The sequence below is a fragment of the Eptatretus burgeri genome, chromosome 14 (genome assembly GCF_056783735.1).
Source record: "Eptatretus burgeri isolate ZD-2024b chromosome 14, Ebu_testis_v1, whole genome shotgun sequence".
NCBI classification, from domain to species: Eukaryota; Metazoa; Chordata; class Myxini; order Myxiniformes; family Myxinidae; genus Eptatretus; species Eptatretus burgeri.
In genome coordinates, this window is record NC_140974.1 from 12006312 (window position 1) to 12028236 (window position 21925).

At 49.8% G+C, this 21925-nt stretch overlaps 1 protein-coding gene across 4 annotated transcripts in view; it reads right to left on the bottom strand.

Annotated features, from left to right (window-relative positions):
- LOC147012665 (brefeldin A-inhibited guanine nucleotide-exchange protein 1-like) overlaps positions 1 to 21925 on the bottom strand; it is a 97216-nt gene that overhangs the window by 16892 nt on the left and 58399 nt on the right. For 2 of the 4 annotated variants that reach the window (XM_085853720.1, XM_085853723.1), the window contains 8 exons: positions 21164 to 21324; positions 20942 to 21072; positions 20546 to 20675; positions 20268 to 20403; positions 18967 to 19105; positions 18794 to 18866; positions 18371 to 18542; positions 2987 to 3126 (listed from right to left, as the gene is read on the bottom strand). In XM_085853720.1, coding sequence (XP_085709846.1) covers positions 2987 to 3126; positions 18371 to 18542; positions 18794 to 18866; positions 18967 to 19105; positions 20268 to 20403; positions 20546 to 20675; positions 20942 to 21072; positions 21164 to 21324 — 1082 coding nt within the window. Of the gene's footprint in view, positions 1 to 2986; positions 3127 to 17152; positions 17984 to 18370; positions 18543 to 18793; positions 18867 to 18966; positions 19106 to 20267; positions 20404 to 20545; positions 20676 to 20941; positions 21073 to 21163; positions 21325 to 21925 lie in introns of those variants that run through there. The other 2 variants (XM_085853721.1, XM_085853724.1) reach the window with 2 other exon arrangements.

Consider the following 21925-nt stretch of genomic DNA (forward strand, 5'->3'; position numbering starts at 1 on the left):
ACCACAAGGTCAAACAGTGAATCAATACGTGTACAAGGAGATCCTTCGCCAGACTTGGCCCCTTGTGATTTTTTACTATTCCCCAAGCTCAAAGGTCCTTCACATTCACTCACCACCCACTCACTGACTGACTCACCCAGAAAAACTTCCAGTCCTGCAAGCTCCATTCATGGTAAGTGCCCCACACAGGTGTACCATTTAAAAAATATATTTTATACTGTATTTTTACTGCACCTTCTCTGTTTAGAAACACAAATACTTACCATTGTGTTACAATTGCCGACAGTATTCAGCACAGTAACATGCTCGGAGCAATAGGCTATACCATATAGCCTACGTGTGTAGAAGGCTATACCATCTAGGTTTGTGTAAGTACACTCTATGATGTTAACACAATGACCAAATCGCTTAATGACGCATTTCTCAGAATGTATCCCCGTCGTTAAGAGGTGCATGAGTGTATGTATGTATGTATATATATATATATATATATATATATATATATATATATATATATATATATATATATATATATATATATATATATATATATATATATATATATATATATTGTTGCGGTTGTGGAAACTCACAAAATATCATACAGGTTCCCCGGAGATGTTATTTCGATAAGTATGTGTTTCAGGTTAGAATTCCCACCGATGTGTAAAGGGAATTGTTCGCGTGCTGGGCTGTGAATCTTTGAGGGAGCCATTATTCTTTTTCTATCTTTTATTTCAAAACATCGCAACACCATCATTGCCGACAACGTGAACAGACAACAACAACAACCGTCATCTCCTCAACCTAAACAAACAACGCCACCTCCACCCCACCGTCATTAGGCGCCCCGGCTAACAGCCGTGGCGCGAGCCGATTAGCATATTCGGATCACAGGATGGCTTTCCCGAAACAAACCAGTGACGTCAAACATGGGGTTTCCAGCGAGGCTTTCGAGGGGTGAGAGGTCAAAGGTGAAGAATGGGCGGAGCCCCGGCCTCGGGTGAGAGTTCAAGGGGTGGCTCGCCCAGACATAAAAGGGCGGAGCTCGAGCGAGTTGGAGAAGAAGTCACCGGGCGAGGAGAGCCAGTCGAGCAGAAGCGGTCGGAGAAGTCGAGTCGCAGTGTGTGTGTCGAACTGGAGAAGCGAGAGAACGAGTGGTCGTCGCGGAGAAGCAGCCAGTCGTGGAGAGTCGCCATCGCGGGGAGGAGAGCCAGTCGGAGGCGCTTGGGACGACGGTCAACGGGACAGCGGCGGAGCTTGGTGGTCCGGGCGAACGGCCCTGAAGGCGGTCGAGTGACATCGCTGAGGTGGTGGACGGGTCACAAAGAGCATCAACTCAAAGAGTAAGGACCTGTTCACTCCTCCCAAAGCATCGCCAGCCAGGCCCGACGAAAGGCCACGACGAAAGCCAGACCACCGAGGCGAACCAAGCAGCCGCTCAAGCCGCTCGCACAGCTGCTTAAAGCCGCTCGGCCGCTCAAGCAACTGGCGCGTTGCGACACGAGGGCCAGGCAGAGACACCACGGGTCGCAGACTCGAAGACGTTTGAGCCGTCATCAGGGGTGGCCAGGTAACCTGCACAGCCTCTCGCAAGCCTTTGGTCATCCAGGCTCCAGGTTTGAATAAAGGCTCATGGGCCCGTTTCTTTTCTGGGTTTTTGTATGAAAGTCTGTTCTGCGACGCCTTGTCTTTGCAAGTAGAGATGATGGTTAAGTGCATGCCTGTACCTAAATGAATATACATCGGCTGTAGGCTTTTCTCGTGTCATGTCCCCTTCCCCCATTGATTGCTTGTTAAATAAATGCCCCATTGTTTGAATGTAATCCTGCTCGTTGCGTCCATTCCTCCCATTGACTTCCACGGCGCGCTCAGGAAATTAGCAGGCTGTTAAAGCCAATAAAAATGGTCATTTGGTCCGACGGACCTTGGTGATCTCCGCTTGGGTCACGCACTGTGCGGGCACAGTAACGGCTCGCCCCGCTCAAGGTCCGTTGAGGTATAAATTATCGGTACTTCTGTCTGCGCGGATAATTAGGTCTATCGAGATTCGGCGATTAACCCTAAACCTTGTGGACAGAATATTGGCAATTTATGGTGCGTTAAGGCACCCGTAGCAAGTTTCCGGAGTTGGCCGGAAGCTACGACTGCTATTCCGGTGTTCGGCGGACGCGCGACTGCTGTTGGGCCGTAAGCGGTCGTGCGTGGGTGTCGAACCGGCGGAATTCGTAACAATATGTATAAACCAAGGAAACACATTTGAGATGTGCCTGCGTTCATCAGCAGTTAGATTGACTTGCTTAATCGAGATGTGTGCAGAAGGAAATATATGAAGTAAACACCTGTCGGAATAGCAAGGAAAGCAGTGTATTGGGGGCAAGTCTGCTCTGTATGGCTGGCAGTTCGATCTCCCCTTCCAGTTTTTGATATTGTGTTGTCTTTGCCATCCAACTCCAACTGATGATTAAAAATAAATATAAATTTGTCCTCAGTTCCTTTCCATTTATGTGTTGGGGTTTGATTTCTGATTTACAGTATATATTCAATCAGAGCACAAAATATATTTGGCTGACTTCCCCCACCATCCCACTCCCCCCCGCCCCAGAACCATTCACCCCATCCCCCCTCCACCATTCTCCCTTTACTCCAACAGCCCCCGATCCACCATCACCCCCACTAACCCACACCTACCATTTCCCCCTTCCCTAATTGCCGGAGAAAGTAGGCATGGTCAAAGATACCTATGCCGCTGTAGCGACGTACAGTAAGGTGCGCAAAGCGTGCCAATCCGCATTAGTCCATTTAATTTTGCAAATCACCTTGACCTTTTATTTACAAAACTTACAAGTGAGGTGACGGGACTTTGGCATCATGAGGGTGATGGGTGACCATAAACGGATAAGCTGAAACTATTACATTGTTATGTTAGAGGATATCCAGTTGCAAAACATGTGAACAAGAAGATAATAATTAAAAATATGTTCACCTGTGCTGCTGCCAGATTCTCAGCATCTTCTTTCTTGCTCGTGGCTGGGAAGAATACGATGTTATCGATGGTCTGAATGAGTTCTAACTGCACCACACACTTGATAAGCAGAGCGGCAAAAAGCCTCTGCTCTGTCTGTCCTAGGAACGCAAAGAAAGAGTGTGCAAATTATTCCACCACCAACAGCACAACCACTATTAACATCCAGTGTTGTTCCAGTTGAGAGGAATGTTTCTTCTCAGTGTCTCTCTTTATGTCCCCACACATCTCCATACCTGCATGATTCATTTTTCATGGAAATGAAGGCTATAAGCACTGAGAATATATATTGTTATGGCTGTGGAAATTCGCAAACCACCATGAAGGGCCTGTAGGTGAGATAACTCTAAGTACATGTGTAATTAGCCCCAAACCCGTTGTTTAGAGGGAATTTATGTGATTCATTCGGGCAGCGACGCTTTGAGTTAGGCGTTTTTCTGTTCTATCTTTATTTTGAATCAACCGCCATAACCATCAAACCACCACCAAAAATCCTCCACCACCCTCACCTCTCTCCTTCTATAGCCATTCCCGCACCACCTGTGAACACTGAGCGCCGGGCTGTCTTGGGCTCGTTCAAGCGATACGCACCGAGCCGCGAGTGCAAATAGCGGCCTTTCCGAGGGAGAATTCGGATCAATAATGCGACACGCCCACTTCTGATCCGTCCAATCAGCAAGCGCGGAGCGGCTTGGCCCCGCCTCCAGGCGCGTCCGTGTGAAATCGAAATCGAAATATGCAAATTCTAGGATCAGGGGAGGTTCATGCCCAATTTCCTCCGTCCAATGGGTGAGCGTGGCTCCGCCCCCGAGCTCATCCTGATCCGGAAATTTGCATATGGGTTCTCCTGCCGGCCTATAAAACGCCGAGCGCAAGGCGAATCGTGGCAGAGTCAGTTTTGGTGGCAGAGAATGAGAGTTTTGGTAAGAGAGTCATCGGGCGGAGTGTGGCAGCGGCGGAGTGTGACAGAGAGTGGAGTCGGGTGGCGAAGGCGTTGAGTTGGGTTCTGCAATCGGCTGAGGAGAGTTGGGGGAAGAGGCCAAGGAGCTCGGGTCCGAGGCGAGAAGGACGGCGGTCGGCGACGAGGTCGCGGTGGGAGATCGCCCATCACGGGACCTAAGCCAGCCAGCCATTCTCCCTCCCCCAGAGCATCAACAATTCCCCCTTTTCCCCCACGCTGAGATAGTGCAACAAAGGGGGCCCCATTCCCACCACACTCCACACGTCATGCCAACGAAACCCGCGACGGAGCACGGAGTCGGGGCCCAGCCACGCGGCCACGTCTGCGGCTGGTCCGCCAACGCGCCACGAGGACGCGGGTAGGACCCACCCGGTCTCACGGACCTGGCAGCTCCTTCAGGTCCCGCGCACATATTGGCCTACAGGCCCGTCTGCCCCCTTGTCTATGAGGGTGGCTTCTTTCCTTTGCTTTTGAGTGAATGTGTGTGGCGCCGTCTGTAAAGTAGAACTGTATAAGTGTTGCCGTGTGTACGCGTATTCGGTTGTAACTCTGCGTCGTTGTTTCTTTTGTTTTCCTGATATAGGTGCATTCTGACTGTTTGGCTGTATATGTGTGCTTTCTGTGTGTCGCGTAATAAATGTGCATTGTGTGAACTGTTTTCCCGTTTCGCTTCGTCTTTTCTTTATTGACTCTCCATCCTGCTTCACGTAAAGGGTTCGTCGTGGGCTTAATATGCCCGATAATTAATCGGAACCGTCGAGGCAGACGATAACACCGCTCGGTTATCACTGTAGCACGGAATGGACCGCTTAAGCGGTTCGTGTCCAGAGTCGGCCTGCGGCGAGGTACGATCGTCCGGTCGACCATCCGCGCAGGTACTTAGGTAGATCGAATTTGGCGAGCAACCCTATCCTGCGCGGGTGGGCAATTGGCACGGTCGTGGTGGGGTTAAACCCCCACCCGTGAGAAGCTCCCGGCATTGGTCCGAGAGGGTCACGACAGAATTGTCCGTTCCGGTGGGCGAGGCGGCCGCCATTCAAGTAGAGCAGCCGATCGCACGCTGGCGGGCGCAAATTCGCAACAAATATATATATATATATATATATATATATATATATATATATATATATATATATATATATATATATATATATATATATATATATATATATATTGTTGTGGTTACCAAATTCGCAAACCACCATTCAGGTCCCTTAGGTGAGGTATCTCGGTAAGTGCATGTGTAGTTAGGCCCAAACCCGTTGTCTAGTGGGAATAAATGTTATTCATGCGTGCTGCGACTCTTCAGGATAGCCGTTTTTCTTTTACTATCTTTATTTTGGACCAACCGCCATGATCACAACCACAACATCAACCACCGACCACAACCACCGCTTCACCACAACCGCCACGACCTTCACGTCACACCTCGCAACCGTAGCATCGCCACCGTTCTTGCCCCGCTGTGGGTACCGGTGTTGGATTCGTGCAGAGCGCGCGTCGAACAGCGTGTACAAAATCACGGATTTTGTGCTTCAAAAACGGATCAAAAACGACACACGCCCACTTTTTGCCGTCCAATCGGTGAGCGAGGGGCGATTTGGCCCCGCCTCCAGAACGATCGATATATGCAAATTTGTGGATCAAAAAGCCTTCACGCCCACTTTTTCTCGGGCCAATGGGGAGCGAGGTGAAAGGTCAAAGGGAGGGGGTCAAAGGCGAAGCTACGGGGGGGATAAAAGGACGGTGTTCGTCAGTCAGGAGATGGAGAAGGAGTCGGAGGGTGGAGAGTCGAGTGTGGAAGTCTGGAGCCCGAAGCCTGCAGTAGCTGGAGAAGCTGAAGAGAGTCGGACGAGGGGGTGCTCGCGTCGGTGCCAGGAGCTGCACGCCCGAGGGAGGCCGGCAGCGCGTCCTGGCCGAGGTGGAGACGCACACCAGGGATAATAAAGATCCTCTATACCCCGAGCATCAGCAACCCCCTCCTGTTTCCCCCCCGCGCTGAGATAGTGCGACCAAGGGGGCCCCTTTTCCCACCCCCTGCCTGACACTGTCCGCGAGGCCCGCGGAGTGAGGCGCCATCGCCGCTCCGCGTCTCATCACCAGACGGGTAGGCGCGACCCGGTCTCGGCCTCAGGCCCGCCTCATTCTCGGGGGATTTCTTTTCCTTGGTTTTGGGTATGTGTTGTCGGCGCCGTCTGTGGAGTAGAATTGTATAAGTGTTGCCGTGTGCTCGGTAGTCGGTATTAGCTCTGCACTGTGTCTTCGCTTTTATATTTGCTTTTTGTGTAAATGGAATTGTGTTTTCTTTTTTTTGTGTGCTTTTGGTGGAATTGTATTTGTGTGCTTCCCGTGTGCCGCGAATAAATGTGCTTTATTGTTGAACTGTTCTCCCGCTTCGCTTCGTCTTTTCCTCCATTGAACCCTCATCTTGCTTCACGTAAAGGGTTGGTAGTGGGCTGAATACGCCCGATAATTAATCAAACCGTCGAGGTCGACGATAACACCGCTCGGTTATTCTGATAGTACGGAACGGGTCGCTTAAGTGGCCCGTGTCCGAAGTCGACCTGCGGCGAGGTGCGATCGCCCGGTCTACCCTCCGCGTGGGTACTTAGGTAGGTCGGGTCGGCGAGCAACCCTATCCCACGCGGGGGCTGATTGGCTCGATCGCGGTGAGACCGAAAGGTCCACCCGTGACTGGTTCCCGGCGTTAGTCCGAGAGGGTCACGACTGGATTGTCCGTCCGGTGGGCGACGTGCCGCGATTCGAGTTACGTGGCCGTCAGCACGCCGGCGGGCGCGAAATCCGCAACAATATATATATATATATATATATATATATATATATATATATATATATATATATATATATATATATATTGTTGTGGTTACCAAATTCGCAAACCACCATTCAGGTCCCTTAGGTGAGATATCTCGGTAAGTATATGTGTAGTTAGGCCCAAACCCGTTGTCTAGTGGGAATACATGTCATTTATGCGTGCTGCGACTCTTCAGGATAGCCGTTTTTCTTTTACTATCTTTATTTTGGACCAACCGCCATGATTACCACCACCAACCACGTCTCAACAGTCGTCACAACATCAACCACCCACCACAACGCCGCTTCACCACAACAGCCACGACCTTTCCCGTCACACCTCGCAACCGTCGCATCGCCACCGTTCTTGCGCCGCTTGTGGGTACCGGTATTGGACTCGTGCAGGGCGCGCGCCGAACAGCGTGTACAAAACCACGGATTTTCCGCTCCAAAAACGGATCAAAAACGACTCACGCCCACTTTTGTTCCGTCCAATCGGTGAGCGAGGGGCGATTTGGCCCCGCCTCCAGGGCGTTGGAGGGCGGTCGCTATATGCAAATTCATGGATCAAAATGCATTCACACCCACTTTTTCTCGGGCCAATGGGGAGCGAGGTGAAAGGTCGAAGGCAGGGGGTCAAAGGCGTAGCCACGGGGCTTATATAAGCGGCTGCGTTCGTCAGAAAAGGGTTGGTCGTCGTCGTCGTCGTGTGCGTTGGAGTCGGAGCGAAGAGTACGGAGCTGTGGAGAGGCGGCGAAGGCAGACGAGGGGGTGCTCGCGTCGTGCCGGGAGCTGCACACCAGGGAGGCCGACGGCGCGACCTGGTCGAGGTGGAGACGCTCGTCGCGGGACTCGAGACAGAGTAAAAATCCTCCTTTCCCCGAGCATCAGCAACCCCCTCCTGTTTCCCCCCCGCGCTGAGATAGTGCGACCAAGGGGACCCCTTTTCCCACCCCCTACCAGACACTGTCCGCGAGGCCCGCGGAGTTGAGGCACCATCGCCGCTCCGCGTCTCATCACCAGACGGGTAGGCCCGACCCGGTCTCGGCCTCAGGCCCGCCTCATCCTTGAGGGTGTTCTTTTTCTTGGTTTTGGGTATGTGTTGTCGGCGCCGTCTGTGAAGTAGAATTGTATAAGTGTTGCCATGTGCTCGGTAGTCGGTATTAGCTCTGCATTGTGTCTTCGCTTTTACATTTGCTTTTTGTGTAAAATTGCATTGTGTTTCTCTTCTTTTCTATGTGCTTTTGGTGGAATTGTATATGTGTGCTTTCCGTTCATCGCGAATAAATGTGCTTTGTGTTGAACTGTTTCCCGCTTCGCTTCGTCATTTCTCTCATTGAATCCTCATCTTGCTTCACGTAAAGGGTTGGTAGTGGGCTGAATACGCCCGATAATTAATCGAACCGTCGAGCTCGACGAATAACACCGCTCGGTTATCCCGATAGTACGGAACGGGTCGCTTAAGTGGCCCGTGTCCGAAGTCGACCTGCGGTGAGGTGCGATCGCCCGGTCTACCCTCCATGTGGGTACTTAGGTAGGTCGAATTTGGCGAGCAACCCTATCCCACGCGGGGGCCGATTGGCTCGATCGCGGTGAGACCGAAAGGTCCACCCGTGACTGGTTCCCGGCGTTAGTCCGAGAGGGTCACGACTGGATTGGCCGTCCGGTGAGCGACGTGCCGCGATTCGAGTTACGTGGCCGTCGCACGCCGGCGGGCGCGAATCGGTAACACTGGTGTCAGGTCGTGCGATACAAATCCATCGCCCTCCTCGCGGCACTGGTATCGGAGAACAGGAAAACGGGCTCTCCTGTCTCCAGCTAAATTCACGGGAATCGGTCCAGGGGTGAGAGAAGCGACCCCCGATTCCCTCCAAATTACGAGCGAGCTAAATTAACCCCTCACGAGAAGCAAGATGGCGTCTCAAGGCGAGCGGGTGCCGGGTGGATTAGGTATGTGTAATAGTAATGTAGAATCCATGGCTCAGGACGAGATCACCGTGCAAGAGAAACCCGTACCAGAAGGTTGGGAAAGGCATCGATGCCGTTCATCTGGTCGGTTTTTTTATTATAACCCCACCACTAAATGTAGTCAGTGGGAGTGGCCAGGGCAGGTGACAATGCAGCACGTTATCGAACTCGCGCAGAGCATAATTGACGGAATGAAAGAAAGGAACAACGAAATGAAGAGAAATACGCAACAAATGGAAAATAAAAAAATGGATGGAAACGCACTCGAAGCGAAAAACCAATTAAAAGAAAGCCAGGAGGAGACAGAGGAGGGATTGAAGGTCAAAACGGTGGAGTGTGAGAAAAGACTTCAAGACATGACGAAGAGAGTTGATAAGCTGGGACTGGAGGTAAAAACGGAGACAGAGGAACTGGGAAGACGGGTAGAAAACCACAAGCGCAAGCCGGAAGAACAGTTCGAAGCCAAAGCAAGGTCGGAGGGTGCGGAGATGAGAAAAGAATTGGAAAAGAAAGTTTCTGAGTTACAGAAACACCAAAACAAAGAGAGGGAACTACAAAACGAACTGAGAGTGTTAAAAGAGGAAAGGAAGAGAACGGAAAATGAAACTTTAAGAAACCACACTGTACAGATCGAACAGCTGGAAGCGAAGGCCAGACGAAAGAATGAGGAACAAGAAAGAGTAATGAGGGAAGAACGAATGAGACAGGAGAAAGAAAATAAATCAGTTGAAAGAAATGACGAGATTGCAGAAGGAGGAACAAGAGAGACAGTGGAATAGAAAACTGAAAGAGTATGAATTTGAAACTGAACGACAAAAGGAAAAAAATAGGTTTGAATACGAGGAGAAAGTAAAGGAGCAAGGAATGAAGCAGGAAGGAGAAATCAGGAGATTGAAGGACACAACGAGATTGGAGAGGGAAGAACGAGAGGAACAATGGAATAGAAAACAAAAAGAACATGAATCTGAGGTTGACCAATTGAAAGAAAGGCTGGATTACGAGGAGATAGACAAAGAACAGCAAATGAAACACAAAAGGGAGATTAACCAAATGAAGAAAACCATGAAACTGGATAAGGAAAGACAGGAGAGGAAACTCGGAAGAGTAATGAGACAGCAGCGAATGAAACACAAAATGGAGATGAACCAAATCAAGAAAACCATGAAACTGGAGAAGGAAGGACAGGAGAGGGAACGAGGAAGAGTAATGAGACAGCAGCAAATGAAACACAAAAAGGAGATTAACCAAATGAAGCAAACAACGAAACTGGAGAAGGAAGGACAGGAGAGGAAACAAGGAAGAGTAGTGAGACAGCAGCGAATGAAACACAAAAAGGAGATTAACCAAATGAAGCAAACCATGAAACTGGAGAAGGAAGGACAGGAGAGGAAACGAGGAAGAGTAGTGAGAGAACAGCGAATGAAACACAGGAAGGAAATGAGCCAATTGAAAGAAACTATGAGATTGGAAAACAAAGAGCAGGAGGAACAGTGGGAGAGAAAACAACAACTATATGAGTGTGAAATTGAACAACTAAAACGGAGAGCGAGATTGGAGTCAACGGAGATTGAGGAGCTACGGAGGGAGAACGAACAGCTAATGGGGCTCAGAGAGAAAGAACGACTCAGATGGGAAGGAAAAAGGAACCAGGAAGAGACAGAAAAAAGGAACCAGGAGAGAAAATGTATAGAGACACGGGAGATAGAAAAAATAGAGGAGAGACTGCACGATGAAGACGGGGTAAGTGACGCACACACACACACAGAGGTAGTGGAGGACCATGAGGGGGAGCTGGCGGACTGGGTGGAGGCCCAGTGCGAGCAGCTGGATGGCCTCCTCCAGGAACGAGGGGAGCGAGTATGCCCCCTTGAGGCGAGTCACGACCAGGTGAGTTTGGTCGTGCTTTGCGAGGTTGAGGGGACGAGTGCTGCGAACAGGTGCACGCTGAGCTTGGGGGGTATAGAGGCCCCGGAGACCCTTGTGGGGACACAAATCCCCAGTGTGGTTGTCCCTGTGTGTGTGGTGCAAGGTGTGAGTGCGTCCCCGTGTGTGGAAGCGACTCCGTGTGTGAGTGGTGTGGTGGCGATGGTGCCGGAGTGTGTGCTTCCCAGCACGCCGTGTGTGGATGAGGCACCGCGGGTGAGTGCCCCCGCGTGTGTGAGTGAGGCACGGTGTGTGGATGAGGCACCGCGGGTGAGTGCCCCCGCATGCGTGAGTGAACGGCCGAGTGCAAGGGAGACCGTGTGTGTGAGAGAGCGGTATGTGAGGGAGATGTCGGTTGGCATGCGGGAGCACGCAGCCGCGTCTCCCGGTGTGAATGTAATGGAATGGAGTGTGATCGTCGTAACACGCGGGAGTGCGTGTGTCGAATGGCGACGACGGCGACATGTGAGGAAAGAAAGCCGGGTAGCGGCTGTAGTTGTTTCGGGGACCGTGCCGGGTTCACCCAGCAGTGAGCACGAGGTCCGTGCTGTGCAACGCACGAGACCCCCACGTGCTCGCTTGCGGGAATGAAGTCCCGGTCCGGAAACGCACGCGGTGGATTTGCCGATCCCGCGGACGGACAAAGTTTAGGCAGGATTATGGATTTGGACCGGACGGGTTCTCCACGCGATCGTGTGTGTTAAGCTCCAACGGGCAAAGCACATGTGTTCGCGTGGGGAACCCCTCGAGACGTGGGGCTTGTTTTTTTTATGCGCACGGTGAAGTCATGGCTGCACGTGGGGTTGGAATCCGGCAGGAGGGGCATCCCTGCCGGATGGTACCGTCCAAGGAGGGACGAGGTACACGTGCAGCTGCATGACGTCACGGGCAGGTGCAAAGTGCGCGAGCTCTGAGTTGCCGCGCTGGTGCTGCGCATGTAAAGAAAAAAAAAGAAAAAGAAAAAGCAAGCCTCACTTTCGGGTGCACAGGATTCCTGGGCAAGGGGTGGAAGACCCCCTTACCTGGGCACAGGATGGAAACTAGTTAGGGGGAAGGGTTAGCTTAGTTAGACCGACTTCATGGGGCAGGGGTAAGTCCTCATGGAGTCCGTGGAATGGATTAGTTAGAGGGATTGTAGCCAGATTTAGGTGGGGAAATGATTTTTTATTGATTTGGAGACAGTGACAGACAGTGAATGTGTAGAGGGGACGTAGTTTAGCTACGTAATGTTAAAAGGAACGTGCTACTAGTTTAAGGGACGACGTGGGAGCACGAGTTAGTTAGGGGAGGTAGTTAGAAGGATGGCAGAGTTCAGTGGTGTGTGTGTTGAAGAGTTGTTGGTGAGTGAATTGGAAGCATGTGCTTGGTGAGTGAGTGAGGCCAGCAGGTCTGTGTGTGTGGAGTGAATGGGGAATGCATGGTGCGATGAGTGATTGGGGGGGAGGAGTGACTCCCGCCCAAGGGACCCCCGGGGTCAGTGTAGAGTGAGTTAGCTGGGTTAGTCAAATTAACAAAAATGGAGGTCGTTTTGCTGTTGGTGGGAATGTAGGCTCGAAACCCATTTGGAGGGGTGCAGGAGCCCTGTTGACGGGCTTGGGAGCGTGGCTGCGAAAGGTGAGTATCGCTGAGTGGGTACCCCGGGCACCAGGCTAGTCGGCCGTGGTAGGCCAAGGGCCCATGGGGGGCCGGGATAGCGTAGTGGGCACGGGTGCGCCTGCTTGGTGCGGGGGCCCGGGGCGCCATAAGCCGCGTGGGCAGTGTTGTGGGCAAGGGTGACCCTCGGAAAGGGGCCCGGGAAGCCAGCCTGCCACGTGTGCGTTTCAGGGGAGGTGCCATGGGGGGCACTCCCCGGTGTTAGGGAGCTGGTAGGCTCGGAGGCAGTGTAGTGCCCGGGGGTGCCATAGCGGGAGATTCGGCAGAGGGTCGTGCCTGCCAAAGGGAGCCACGTGTCCCAGCCATGAGACCGTGTGAGGGCACGGAGAGAAAATTGGGGGGCGAGGCCCGAAATTGTGAGGACACCAACACAGGCGACGGGAATCTGGGTTGTTAGAACCAATAGTTTAAGCGAGAGGCGCTTGTTGAAAGCCCCGGGGTAGTTTAACAGTTAAAAGGTTAGGGTAGATTAGGAAGTGTACCCCTCCGCACCATCCATCCCCTCGCTCTCGTTGTGGGCCGCTGGACCCACTTTGGTTATAGATCGCCGAACTCTGGGGAGGCCATTCTGAGGCTTGAGTTGGGCCTCGACACAGGACGTTAGCTCTCCCTTATTCCCCTCCAGGAAGGGAACGTAGGGGTTGGGAGTAGGCTAGGTGACAGGATAGGTTAGCCGAACAAGGACGATAAAGGGGGTTAGGGGACGATTTATAGTGGGGAAGTAAAAGAAAAAAAAAATAATAATAAAAAAATAAGTTGGGGCTAAATTGGGGTTTGGACAAATTAAGGGAGTGGGTATGTACAGTGACAGGCAAAGGCGATAGGTGGGAGGGAGACAGGTAGGTAGGTCCGAGCCCGCCTTCCAAGTGGCCAGCACCACCACACTCCCTCCACCAACCTCCACTGAACGGCAAAGGCTGGCCAACTTCATCGGCTGGCCGTGTTTTGCTTCAAGGCGGAGGCCGGCCAACTTCATCGGCAGCTGTTGTTTTGCTGCAAGGCCTGTGCCGTCGGCTGGCCGTGTTTTGCTTCAAGGCCTGTGCCGGCCAGTTCATCTGCCGGCTGTGTTTGCCTGCAGCGGCCTTCTTCTGCGGGCTGTGTTTGCCTGCTGCCTTTGCCATGCCATGCCCACTGCCCCTGTTCACCAGCCCCCGTTCAATTTTGCGTCGCCCCCCCCCCCCCTGTTCATTGCCATGTGCGCCAGGATCAAGGCAACAGTTTGCAAGCTGCGAGAACTGCCCTGTTGGCAGCTACAACACGGGCCTGCAGTGGCGGCCCGTGCACCGTGTTTGCGTGCAACCATTCATCCATCCATTCGTTGTGTTCATTGCGTGTGCCACTTGAGCTGGCACGGAGACTGCGTTTGTGCAGCCCATGCACCGTTGTGGTTCACTGCGTTCAGTTCAAAAGGGAAGGCCTTGGACTGCGTGTGAGCAGCCGGCCACGTTCCCTGTCACCTGCATTGTTTTGAGCCAGAGACTGCATGCGAGCAGCCTGGCTCCCTGCTAACTGCTTTCTTTTTGCAGAGTTCATTGATCCTGGGCCATGGTTTAGTGTAAAATTTGTAAGTTAAGGTTAAGATGTACTGTAAATATGAGTGCGCCCCCGGCATGTCTGTCTTAGCGCCGGCAATTTTATTTAAGTCGTCCGTGTGAGTGAGTTTGTTTAGGTAGTTACTCAGCCCTTAGGTTATTTATTTTGGGGACACGAATACCATGAATGTCACACTCAGGGATCCGTAGGTAAAATGTACTTGGGGAAAACTACACATGATGGCACACGAAAATTTGACGACTCTGTAAAAAGGGGAGGGGGTAGTGTTGTGGTTGACCAAATTCGCAAACCACCATTCAGGTCCCTTAGGTGAGATATCTCGGTAAGTATATGTGTAGTTAGGCCCAAACCCGTTGTCTAGAGGGAATAAATGTCATTCATGAGGGCTGCGACTCTTCAGGATAGCCGTTTTTCTTTTACTATCTTTATTTTGGACCAGCCGCCATTATTACCACCACCAACCACGTCTCAACAGCCATCACAACAACAACCACCAACCACAACGCCGCTTCACCACAACCGCCACGACCTTTACCGTCACAACTCGCCACCATCGCATCACCGTCATCTCGCGCCACTCGTGGGCACCGATGCTGGACTCGTGCGGGGCGCGCACCGAGCAGCGTGTTCAAAAACATCACGGACTTTCCGCAGAAAAACGGATCAAAAACGACTCACGCCCACTTTTGTTCCGTCCAATCGGTGAGCGAGGGGCGATTTGGCCCCGCCTCCAGGGCGTTGGAGGGCGGTCGCTATATGCAAATTCATGGATCAAAAAGCATTCACGCCCACTTTTCCTCGGGCCAATGGGGAGCGAGGTGAAAGGTCGGAGGCAGAGGGTCAAAGATGAAAGAGCGAAGCCACGGGGCTTATAAAAACGACTGTGTTCGTCAGAAGAAGAGTTCGCAGTTGGCAGTTCGCAGTGGGCAGTTCGCAGTTGGGAGTTCGCGGAGCCAGTGAAGAGTTGGGACGAGAGGAGACGGAGAGGGCGATCGGACGAAGCTGTGGAGAGGCGGCGAAGGCGGTTGAGGGGGTGCTCGCGTCGGATTCGGGGAACTGCGGAGGGAGAGGCCGGCGGCGCGACCGAGGTCGTGGTGGAGACGCTCGTCGCGGGACCCGAGATTTTGTGAAATCCTCCTTTCCCCGAGCATCAGCAACCCCCTCCTGTTTCCCCCCGCGCTGAGATAGTGCGACAAAAGGGGGCCCCCTTCCCACCCCCTACCAGACACTGTCCGCGAGGCCCGCGGAGTTGAGGCACCACCGCCACTTCGCGTCTCATCATCAGACGGGTAGGCCCGACACGGTCTCGGCCCCAGGCCCGCCTACCCCCTCATCCTGGAGGGTGGTTCTCTTTTCTTTTGCTTTGGGAATATGTGTTGTCGGCGCCGTCTGTGAAGTAAAATTGTATAAGTGTTGCCGAGTGCCCGGTAGTCGGATAGATCTGCATTGTTGCATTTGCTTTTTGTCTTCTTCTTTTACATGTGCTTTTGGTGGAATTGTATATGTGTGCTTTCCGTTCATCGCGAAATAAATGTGCTTATTGTTGAACTGTTTTCCCGCTTCGCTTCGTCATTTCTTTCATTGAATCCCCATCTTGCTTCACGTAAAGGGTTGGTCGTGGGCTAAGACGCCCGATAATTAATCGAACCGTCGAGGCCGACGAATAACACCGCTCGGTTATCCCGATAGTACGGAACGGGTCGCTTAAGTGGCCCGTGTCCGAAGTCGACCTGCGGCGAGGTGCGATCGCCCGGTCTACCCTCCGTGTGGGTACTTAGGTAGGTCGAATTTGGCGAGCAACCCTATCCCACGCGGGGGCCGATTGGCACGATCGCGGTGAGACCGAAAGGTCCACCCGTGACTGGTTCCCGGCGTTAGTCCGAGAGGGTCACGACTGGATTGTCCGTCCGGTGGGCGACGTGCCGCGATTCGAGTTACGTGGCCGTCCGCACGCCGGCGGGCGCGAATCCGCAACAATATATATGAAGAAGGGATCGAGAGAAAAGTTACATTGGGAATTCTAACCTGCTGCACAAACGAAACACATTTCACTGTCCACTGATACAAAAGGGGAGAGGTAATCTATCGAAACAAAATATTACCGATACATCTAAACTCCAGGCTTCCTTTATGCGTTGGATGCAACTCCCCAGGGCCTTCCAAGACCACAACAGTGTATGCACGTGCGTGTATGTGTTATATATATATGTATATATATATATATATATATATATATATGTATATATATATATATATATATATATATATATATATATATATATATGTATGTGTGTGTGTGTGTATATATATATATATATATATATATATATATATATATATATATATATATATGTATGTGTGTGTGTGTGTATATATATATGTATATATTTATATATATATTTATATATATTTATATATATATATATATATATATATATATATATATATATATATATATTGTTGCGGGAGCCTGGTGTTGGCGCAGTGATTAGGGCAGCGGCTTGGGATCCAAAAGGTCCTGAGTTCAAGCCCCGTTGGGCCTCTGAATTAATACACCAGGGGGTTGACTCAGCCTGTCATCCTTCCGAGGTCGGCGAAATGAGTACCAGTGTACTGGGCCGGTGTATACCCCGGTTAAAATAGGTGTACCATATCCCTGTGTCGTAAGAGGCGACCAGGGTTGCGTCAGGAAGGGCATCCGGCGTAAAAAAAACATGTGCCAAATCACTATGCGGATCATATGGATGATCCGCTGTGGCGACCCCAAACGGGAGCAGCCGAAAGAAGAAGAAGAAGAAGAAGATATATTGTTGCGGGCTGGGGACCGGTGGCGAGAACGACCGCGAGGTGGGGGAAGTGACGTCGTCTCCCACCAGACTCCCGGAATTGTAGGCTGTTCGCTCACAGATAACTCCGTGAGGCGGCGGGTCGCTTAACCGACCGTGGACGCCAATACCTCCACCGCGTAGCGGAGGGTCTTTTTGTCTCGAACCAATTTACCTAATTAACCACGCGGTGTCATCTACCGGGGAACCATGCCCTCAGCACGTCTTGCTCGAACCAGGTCACTACCAACTGCGGTAGGGTTCCAACTACCAACTCCGGTTCGGGTGCAGTCGAGCGGAACTGCCAAAGCCGTGCCGGCTTGGATGAGCAGATTAACGGGAACAAAGGCCCGGCTAAAACTCAGATCCGAACCATGCTGGACCAATGAAAGAAAGGACGGAAACGAACTGGGAACATTTCTACAATTGTTTTATTTACAGCAAGAAGGACACAGAGCAAGATTATCACGGATATACAGGAGATTTACAATGATCGAAAACATTTATGCAGTTGTACTTTGCAGAGGGCGCCACAGACAGATGAAAAAAAATCCAGGTGAATTCCAAGGAACCTCGCAGCCAGGGAGAGAGACGATCTGGGGTCGTGGCTCGGCTGGGTACCTGCACGTTTGAGGGAGGGGTGCTCTGTGGTGCGGCACCTGCCAATGGTCGTGCAGCTCGGCCCGCAGTCACACGCGTGTAGCTCCTGTCCGCGGAGGAACCCGAGCGGAGTCCCAGGGCGAAGATCAGGGTCATGAACAGGACCCAGCGAGAGACCCGGTCGAGGTCAGGTGTCCTCGGTCGTAATAGGAATCGACCAGATGAATCGCTCCACAAACGAAGAACGGCCATGCACCACCACCCACAGACTCGTGAAAAAGCTCTAAGTCTTTCAATCCTCCTCGTACACTGAACTCAAGACTCCAGCAAAACTCCAACGAATGCACCCGTGAATGCAGAACTGAACTTAGCCCATTTGACTGAACTCCAACGAACGCGCGTCTCAGAGGGTCCCTTCGTAGTCCATCGACCTGCCTCAGCGGGGCGGGGTCTTGGTCAAAACTGACGTCACTGTCCGCCCTGATTGGACGGGGCTCCCATGGGTCCGCCCTTTCTGGGCGGGGCCTCGGCCAGGCACCGGCGAGGTCCGCCCACTCCACGCGTGTTTGGGAAAGGTGAATGATGGTGCAGCCACACTGCGTATGTTTGGGGAAGCTGAGAAGGAACTACTGAAAGAAGATTTTGCCTCAGCCAACGGGCCTTCGGATACAGCAGGTGGACAGTGGATCGTGATGGGGGATGGGATAAAAAGATTTATTACCCTAACTAAAAAAACATCGCAATGCAGCCCTTCGATTTCCCACTACACACAAGGAGGGGTTCTGTCTACACATATACTTAACGGCATAACTAACTTCGGGGCACCTGTATGTTTGAATGCATACGGTTTCTAGAACCGTAACAATATATATATATATATATATATATATATATATATATATATATATATATATATATATATATATATATATATATATATATATATATATATATATATATATATATATATATATATATATATATATATATATATATATATATATATATATATATATATATATATATATATATATACTTAAAACATACCTCGGAAACTTTTTCCTCTGGATGCTTCATCGCTAGCTGTGGACACCAGACTGAACTGACTTTGTCTCCACGTCTCACTCACCACCCTATCCCCCGGATACTGCTCCTCCGCCCGCGTTGACACATCAAATGACTTCTGAGAAGCGCCATCCTGATCAGAAACAAAACAAGTCTACTTTTAATCAAACGGCAAAGCTGTTCATCTTCAGAATTGGAAGCATGGTGTGAGAGTAGAAGTTCAAACCACAATGATATACAAGCATTCTTCCTGACATCTCCAAGGTAGAAATTCGGAACCACAGACACCAGATACTTATGGATAATCATCCAAGTTTTGACATCACTGCTTCTTAAACTGTTGTATTGTTTCAAAAAAACACCCCTATTCTTAATGTCCAACACAGAAATCGAAAGGAAACCTACAGAAGGTTTTTCGAGCCCGTCCGAGTGCATTGGAGATTCTGCCTCAGACGCCAAGGGTCTCCATGTCAGCAGACTGTTGTGAGGAGGAAAGGTTAAAGCACAAGGTTAAAAGGCCAGGGAGAAAAGATAATAGCAGATGTACAAATGCAAAAAGTATCATTGTGTGTCCATACGCGCTTGGGATGGTGGTTTTGAAGATGTCCAGCATGCAGGCACAGGTCCTGTCCCAAATGGCACCGGTAAATTTCTCACCATTTAGAATGACCACATTCTCGAGACAGTTGGTGCCAGAGCGGGCAAGTTGCTCGTTATCTGTGGGAATAAGCATTTTCAATCTTATTTAACCCTCCAAAGTAATTTAAAATAAAATCTTCAAAAAGAACCAGGTTCCCAAAGAACATGCCTTTGCACTTAACCCATCTATAAATTGGCTTCCATGTGTAATTGACATGACAATCTGTTCCTGCATTTAGTGCATCAATGCTATTCATAGAACCACAATACTTTCAGTTGATTGATGTATGAAATGTTCCTTTGTAATTCTATAAAAGGTCATTTGCTATTGTGGAAAAGAAACATCTACAAAAACATTGTTTGCAATGGCAATTACACCAAACCAGAAATGATCAGCATTTCTCGTTTTCAGATCACCTTATTCAGTTTTGAGGCAGGCCATGGTAACAAAGGGCAATTGAACAGTCGACATTAACATAGTGCCAGCAATGGTGGCTATGCTGGCAGCTGCAGTTTTAATATTGATAAACCGAGCAGGCACTAACCCTTACCCTTCTCGACTCATGGCTTGTTGCTCTTGCAAGCATCTTGCCATTCTAAAATAAGGTTTCTTAAAACAATATATTATTAAAGTACATATTGAAGTGTTTACGCACGATTCTTTTTCCTCTTGGTCGTCAAAGGCAGACTCATGGACCGTAACCAGCCCTGGGTTTTATCGGAAATCGGGCCCCGAGTACGTGCTTGTTCGCTGGCCTTGGATAGCTACTTAAGGTCAGTAATTGCGTTGGAACCAGAGGTATAACCAAGCTTGAAGTCTTTACATAGACCCAAGAACTGTTAAATGTGAATTTTGGAGTTTTGGTGACATCCACGTTTGCTCCATTTTGTAGTAAGATTGCACCACTGATGCTACGCGCAACACAAAACGATGAGACAGATGTGGTTTGTTTTATTTGGACTAAGGTCAAAGAGGTAAAAAAAAAAGAAAAAAAATGATTATTTTTAGAATGTGTACACAACTCAAGTAGCAACCCAGAGAGCCATCTAAATTTAACTTCAGGGGCTCAGAGTGGTCTTCAGTTTGGAAGTGAAATGACCATCCTGATAAACTACAGAGATCATAGTGCAATGTACATAAAACTTCCAAATATCAGGAGAGAGGAGGGGAAAAATTTTTTTTGAAACAAAATATGGGGTCGCAAGTGTTACGGTGCAAGAGTCATCAATTGTACCTCACCTTGCTGAACGCACCAATACAGCTGAGCGAATATGTCATCAAGAAGGACATCATACAAAGCCTCATAATATTGGGTAAAGACGTCACAGATCGCGTACAAAGCATGGTTGCACGTGGTGGTCATCCATTCAGTTTTCTGCTCACACACAGGTCCGGGATAAAAAAGGGGGACCACGTCCAACCAAGAGTCCAAGGTGATAAACGTTGAAAAAAAAAAGACATTTTAACAGTTAAACTTAGTAAGATTAAAGTTATTTTGGCATCACAATGCTCATCACCTCTGTCTGCAGTTCAGGAAGTTTCATGTTGTCAAAGATTCTAAAAACTATGCGGAAGAGGTCTTGCCACCAGTGTTTCTCAAACATGTGTCCGTACGTCTTCATGACCTCGAACATGACAGTGAGGCCCCTAATGGAAAAACAAGTAGCGTGCAAGGAAATTATTGTACTTTGTACCTGGAACAGATTTACACCTCGTTGGTTCGGAGATGAGGGTGGGCGATTAAGGGGGGGTGGGGTATTGTGTTCCAATGGGACAGGTTCACGTCATCAGTATGAACATTTGTCAATTTGATTATATATATATATATATATATTTTTAAGATGCACTTATACACTCTCAGGACTGGCACAGCAAGGCAAACATAAGTCTGAGGTGGGCAACAGGGCAAGCACCTGGTACGGACGTCTAGTTTGCAGCGATTGATGATGCACGAGAGTTCGAATAGGATAGGAAACCAGCCACGGACCCACACCCGATCTTCAGGCACCACGTTGATATCGTCACTCGTGTGGTCTCGGAAGGCCTGCACACACAATTGATTTGCATCAAAAGTTAGTTTTGAAAAAAAATTAAATTCCAATTGATTAAAGGGTTTTTTGCCACACCTTGCCCACCTGTGACCTCTCGGAGACGTATTTCGCACAGTGCCTGATGAGTCGGATGGCCTCCATGCTCGTGTCTGGAAATGCTGCATTGCAGGCAAATTCTGAAAGGCACTTGACTGCATCCTGGAAGGAATCAATCGTTGTCGCAAAATGCTTCTCAAAAACTGCAGCTGAGGTGGGTGAAGGCAGGTGCAGGTGTGACAGCAACTGAGCAGCTTGCACAGATTAAAATATGAAAACATTATTATTTTTTTTTAATAAGAAAGAATGATTCCATAGCTGCACATTTAATCGAGAATTCTAACTTACTGGCATGCCACTACGATCATATTTTGTTTCAAATGGGTGGACGTGGACGAGTGGTACAAATGCATCAACGGGTGCAACTCTCATAACCGCCGCATACTAGCCGACGCAATGTAACAACATTGTCAGCGACAATTTTTGAAAATCGTGTTAATGCACGGCAGTTGACGAGCCTCATCAACAAGTTTTTCATGTGCATTGGCGACAGTTGCAGAATCAGACGAATTATCCGCAATGATCGTGCATCATGGTGTAGTGTGCGGCATTCTCTGACGAGCGCCGATGGGGTGAAATGTATTGACAAATTCAATTTCAGCTTTCAGTAGCTTCCAGCTGTAGCATCATATCACCTGCATCGTTTTCTTTTTTAAAATAATTGGAGTTTATGTGAAATTTGAGAACCAAAAATGTATTGTGAAGATCAATATAGTAACCTGAACCTGACCTTTGTTTCCTGTATTTAAC